This window comes from Stegastes partitus, unplaced genomic scaffold (genome assembly GCF_000690725.1).
Source record: "Stegastes partitus isolate 25-593 unplaced genomic scaffold, Stegastes_partitus-1.0.2 Scaffold50, whole genome shotgun sequence".
Taxonomy (NCBI): Eukaryota; Metazoa; Chordata; class Actinopteri; family Pomacentridae; genus Stegastes; species Stegastes partitus.
In genome coordinates, this window is record NW_007577781.1 from 110,046 (window position 1) to 116,040 (window position 5,995).

The 5,995-nt window shown below is 42.6% G+C and overlaps 1 protein-coding gene across 1 annotated transcript in view; it reads right to left on the reverse strand.

Moving 5' to 3' along the window:
* The window catches only part of odc1 (ornithine decarboxylase 1), a 5,185-nt gene extending 1,751 nt beyond the window's left edge, over positions 1–3,434 (reverse strand). Inside the window, exons 1-9 of the mRNA XM_008306940.1 lie at positions 3,302–3,434; positions 2,255–2,403; positions 1,989–2,126; positions 1,483–1,656; positions 1,174–1,346; positions 835–1,051; positions 659–742; positions 316–478; positions 103–218 (exon numbers count right to left, since the gene is read on the reverse strand). Coding sequence (XP_008305162.1) covers positions 103–218; positions 316–478; positions 659–742; positions 835–1,051; positions 1,174–1,346; positions 1,483–1,656; positions 1,989–2,090 — 1,029 coding nt within the window. The 5' untranslated portion in view covers positions 2,091–2,126; positions 2,255–2,403; positions 3,302–3,434. The remainder of the gene's footprint in view (positions 1–102; positions 219–315; positions 479–658; positions 743–834; positions 1,052–1,173; positions 1,347–1,482; positions 1,657–1,988; positions 2,127–2,254; positions 2,404–3,301) is intronic.
* Positions 3,435–5,995: the final 2,561 nt, after the last annotated feature.

Consider the following 5,995-nt stretch of genomic DNA (forward strand, 5'->3'; position numbering starts at 1 on the left):
GGGGGGGGCATCAGAAACTTATTAGCATTTGTGTCACCTTTTATTGACCCATATGTATGACGAGAAAGTTGGTTGATATTTCTGTCCTTGCATTTCACTGACCTTATGCAGTGTTGGCAAACAGTGAGCATGATCATAGAGTATGCAGTTGAAGGATCCATACACTCCATCGTTGACATAGTACATCAGAGTCCTGTCACTGGTCCCTTCATCTTCATCTGCAGGAAAGAAAAAGCACAAGTTTTTAATACTGAGCAATGTTATAGATCTACTTTCAGAATCAGCATGGACACGTTTCTGAATCAAGGCTGTTACCATCAGAGGCTGACTCCTCATCCATGATGACTTTCTTGGCAATGATGTTCACAACCAGTGTGTAAGCAGAGGCCACATAGAAGCGTCCTGGCTCAGCAATTATCTTAACACCAGTGTCAGCAGGGAAATACTTATCGAGAGCAGGGTTGATTACTGCTGTGATCTAGAATGAAACAAAAATAGTGTCCAGAGGTAAATATCAGACCAAACACTCACATTAGTACTAGTAATTGCCCAGCTGAACAAGGAATATACAGTGAAGTTTCATTTAACACAAAGTCCAAAGCAAGGAATAATGTGCTAAGCCCATGACACCTTACTTAAAGGGAAAAAAGAAAGGTACCTCTTCAAATTTAAGTTCAGTATCATCTGAACCAGGGAAACCACCGCCGATGTCCAACAGATCCATGTTAAAGCCCAGCTCATCCTAGAGGTCACAACATCAAGTTTCAGTTTACTTTGCTGAGTCAACAACATCATCAAAATCACAGCTGCATTTTTATTTTAGCCACAACTCACCCCCATGTCAAAGACACAGCGAGCATCTGCGATAGCCTGGGTGTAGGTCTCCGGATCAGTGCAGCCACTGCCAACATGGAAGCTGACACCGATTACATCCAACCCCAGTTCCTTAGCTCGCTCCAGAAGACCTCGACAAGCTTTGAGTGGGGCTCCAAACTTCACACTCAGACGACACACTGCCTTCGAGTCATCTGTGGCAATACGCAGCACGAGCCTAAACACAAAATAGAAACAATGAAACCAAACAAGTAAAAAGGCAAATTAAAAAAAAAAAAATCTATATATAAATAAAACCAAACCCCTCAATCATTAACAACAGATGGTATAAAGTCTTACTTGGCATTTTCATGGCAGCGGGCCACTTTCAGGAGTTCCACCTCACTATCAAAGGTCATCATCTGGACCCCATGGGCGGATGCATACTTGATCTGAGAAACTTGCTTGCAGGGGTTGGCATAGATGATTCTGCTTGGATCAACTCCCAGAGACTGAACCAGCTGAATTTCCGTCTAGAGGGTAACAATACCAGCAGTCAGCAAAAAAAAAAGTGCCAATTTAATGAGCTGCCAATGCAATTTCAGCTAATCTTTAAGAGAGCTTTGTATTGTGTTACTCTGACAACTATGGAAATATTCCAAAGCGCACCTTGCTTGCACAGTCAAAGCCAGCTCCCAGAGATGCCAATGTCATGACCACAGCCCGGCTGTCGTTGCATTTGACGGCATAGAAAGGAGTAATGCGAGGCAGGGCCCTTGCCCAGCGCAGGTGTTTCTTCAGCACATCTCCCAAGTCACAGACATAGAAGGCATCCCTGTCATCCTACAATGGAGTGAATGAAAAAAAAAAAACAGTCTTGTAAATAAAGCACAAGCATCTGTCATTACATCATAGGCTGCAACAATCGCCTGCATTATGTATGTAATACTAGCGGAACAGTGTATTTCTAATAGTGCCTATCATTTGAAACAACAAGAACTTAAGTGTTAATGAAGTAGAAAGGAAAATCAGACAATGCAGTACCATGAAACCTGACCAAGCGTATAGGATTTCAGTTTAACGGTGTGCTTACAGTTGCATCCTGTTGACATTCATCACGGAACAAATGAGGCCATCTGTGTAACCCTTAAACAATGCCAGCACAGGATGCTTACCGTCATGGATGACTCATTGATCTTCTGCTCGACAATATCCCGAGCAGAGAAACCCTCCTCAAGGAATGAGAATTCAAACTCAGTGGGTGTGAAGGTGTTCATGGTCACAAGAAGTCCTTTTGATTGGTCACTAGTAAACTGGAATAGAAAAGAGGAGGGGAGAGGGGTTGAATAAAGTGAATGAACGCTTTTGTTACAGTATTTTCTGTAAGTCATGTCAAGATGACTAAGCAGTAACGAATCAAACAAAACAGTTTGTCACTTACTTGGATATGAAAGAGATGGAATTTGGAGTAGCTGTTACTCAGGTGCAGAGAAGCCAAGGAGGCTCACCAGTGAAGTTGAACCCCTTTAAATAAGACTCAAGGCCAGGGCCTGCTGAGTAGCCAGTGTGTGATTTCTTAGAGTGAAGATTCTGTGGACAAAAGAAGTAAATTGCATGTTAACATAAGGCATTTTATCAGAAAGACTATGTGTAGTATAGATAGATAAATTGTGCTGAACTATAAATTCGGAATGATACGTTTAAAAATTCAACAAAAAGTTAGGGATTAATCTAAAGTCTATGTAAACTCGTCGAGGCTCAGGGCACGCCCAACACATACACATATCAATCGCCATATATCCGCATTTCTCCTGTCTTGAACAGCGCTCCATTTTATAACTGTCATGACAATTTGACACCAGCTGCACGGGGGGAAAAAAAGTCATTCAAAGAACTCCGCGTTAAGCCCCGCCCAGTCGTGACTTAATCCAATCATAATAAAGAACCGCCTTTAACTTTAAAGGCTAGTCTGAAAACCAACCAATCAGAAGCTAACGAATAATGCCGACGTCAGTTTACCGGTTCCGCTTCGGGCTCCCCATGCCATGAGGCGACTTGGCATGTCGACTGGACGTTAACACGGTATATTAAAATGAACACGGTTTCAGTTTTAGAAACCTGTTCTGCACAACACAACCAGGTTTATGAGCCCCAAAAATAAATAAATAAGTAAATAAAAAAACAACCCCCCCCCAAAAAAACCTACCATCACAGTCTAGCGTTTTGCCGGTTAGCTAGAGAGGTTAACACATATAAGGTAATAATAGCTAGGTAACTAACCGTCTGTCTCACCGGCCACGTAGTAATGTTTGGTAACACTCCGGAGTCGTTCAGCTTAGAATTAAACTAACTGTGAAATAGCTACACGGCCTCACTTAAGTCTCCTTTTCTTTGTTCATTTTAAAGCCGCCATAACTGAACCACCATGCTAGCTGAAAAGCGTTTGAGCTAAAATGCAGTAATTAATCGTCGTAAAGTCCTCGCTTACCTTAAAAAGCATTTACAAAGACTTTGTCCATTAGACCCGAAAGCTGGGATTAAAAAAAAAAGTTAAGCAGTTCCCCTTCACAGTGAAGCCCGCTGCTGGAGATGTAGCTCTCTATACCGCGGCTGGGACCGGAGTGGAAGCCGGTAAAGGAGCCACGACGGTATTTATAGCGCGCCGGTTGCCACGGCAACGCAGCCAGCTGAAACCGGCCTCCCATCCACGTAGGAACCGGTTTAGGCTTGTCACCTCATCCACATGGTGGGAAAGACAGACAGGGACCGCTACGCAGCCACCGCACATGAGATTACAAGAGGTAACACGGTTCAGACCAGCCACGTTAAGCCCAAAGTTTGGCTTCTTATTGCGGTGTTGACATTATTAGACACCAGTTAGCTCGTTAGCACCCACAGCTGTGTCTGGCCAGGCTGGACTTGGAATGTGTAAACTTGATCTGTCACATTTTTTGATGAGGAAACAAAAAGACACTGTGAATGTGAACCTTTGGTAACATTCAATGCATTTAGATTATATGCTTTTTCCACCAGATTTCCAAGAAGAATATATCCAGAAGGTTGCATGCCTGCATTACTAGCCAGACTGTGTAGAACACTGGAGAACCACTTTATACCAAACATGAAGATATTCAATGGATTTTATTTGATCACAAGATTAGTTTACAAGCAAGCATTTTTTGCTCCCATGTCATCAGATATAATGATTTGCTGCTTTTCTTTGTAAACAGAAAAAAAAGAATCCAGCACAGCCTGATTCATTCTTATCTTATTCTCATCTCAACTGACAACGAGACGAGAATGATGATAAGAACTGTTCAGCACGGCCAGCTGTGATGGATGAAACCGGCGCCTCGTTTGTGTTTAATCCCAGAGATGCTCACTGCAGCAGCCTGTTGGCTCTGATTGACAGTGCAGCAGCTGTGATGTGACCCGGTTTGACAGCAGTCTGCTCAGTCTCGCTCTGACTTTCTGACCCGTCTGATGAGATTAAAGGCGATCCCAGGATGACTCCGACATGGCAAAGGTGTCAACGTAGACACATATGTCACAACAGCTCTGTGAAGTTTTGCAGACATATCCGATTACATATTCGATGAGGACTTGGCACATTTAGCATCTAAAATAATATTCAAATTTGTACAGAAAGTGATTTCCAAGAATAAAAATGAGGAGCCACTGAAATGAGCGTGCACCCTAATGGAGCTTTTACTTGTAAGCAGTAAAATGCTTTGTGACCCAGACCCCAGACGTTTCCCTCTTACTGCACAGCCAGTCTAATCAGTCCAAAGGTTGCTTTCATAGGCATTTGGTTTGCAAGCAGACATTACCAAATGGAGGAAAATGAAGAATTTGGTTAGTGTGACCCAACAGTACATGTGGAAATGTTGCACAGGCATCAGTTCCAGTATACTAAAGGGAAGCTTTAGGGCTTCGTGAAGACCACATATCTGTGGGCGCAACTTAATATCTTTTCCAGGTCTTGAGGCCCCAATCAAGATGGCATTCTACTCTTTTGCACAACAGGGTTTCCATTCAAATTTTCTGCTGGATTGGCGAGTGAAGTCACTTTTTCCGAGCAGTTTAATTATCAAAAAACTAAAAAGCGCAGCCCTTTTTTGAATCGGTCAAAATGTTAAAAAATGAGGTTAAGCGGCAAACTTGACTGATGACATAATCTGCAATCATACGCTACAGTTTCCCCCCCTTATACTCCTGCCCTGAATCTGAACTTTGCAGCAGGCAGGCCTCACCTCCTGTGCAGACCCGTGCCTGTCAGGCAGGATGTGGGCCCACACTTGGGGGCTAATTCATTTTCAGCAGATGTTTATCCACTTGTTCAGAATCACAAGGTCAAAAAAAAAAAAAAAAAAGATACAGGAAAATGTCCCCCTTCACTGCAGCCATTTTGTTTTTGTTTCAGTTTCTTCTACCAAATGTCTGTTTCTACCCTCTCCTTCACCCCTCTCCCTCTCCTCCTCTTGCAATATCCACCTCTCACTCTGTGTGGACTTTCTGTTAGAGTTACTGTGCACCATTGTGGCCTAACCCCCACATTTACAAGGACTTACCGAAGGACAAGGATGATGATTGTTATTGGCCACCCACAAGATACAGTGCAGTGTTAGAGGCCTTGGTGACTGTGTGTGTATCGCTGCATCTGGCTTTGTTATTCTCTTGACTTCTTTGTTAGCACATAGTTGCACAATGAAATGCCACGTCACTTTCACTGTTTCATCCCTTAATGTTCCCGTATTATCCGGCTCAAATGGCGTTAACATGTCTTATCTTGACAATAACTGGTAGTTAAGATGTTTATTTGTATTAACTGAGGATAGTTTGCTTTGTCTGAAGCATCTTTATCCAGTATCTGCAGAATTATTTCTGTTGACTTTGCTGTTCGAATTGTTGCTTGCTGCAATTTGAATAAAAGTGTCTGAATGTAGTGTTGTTTTTTTGGATTGCGAGTTGATTAAGGAGACTTTTCAGTGGAACAGGCCTTTGAGAGAGAAAGAAAGCTTCGCAGATCAACACCACAGCAGCATAGAGAGAAGCACTTAATGGTAGTTATTGATTTTTAAAAAAAGTATTGATGCAGTATATCATGGCGGATCCCTAGTATTACAAAATGCTGTTGGATGACATCCATCCATTATATACACCGCTTAATCCTCACTAGGGT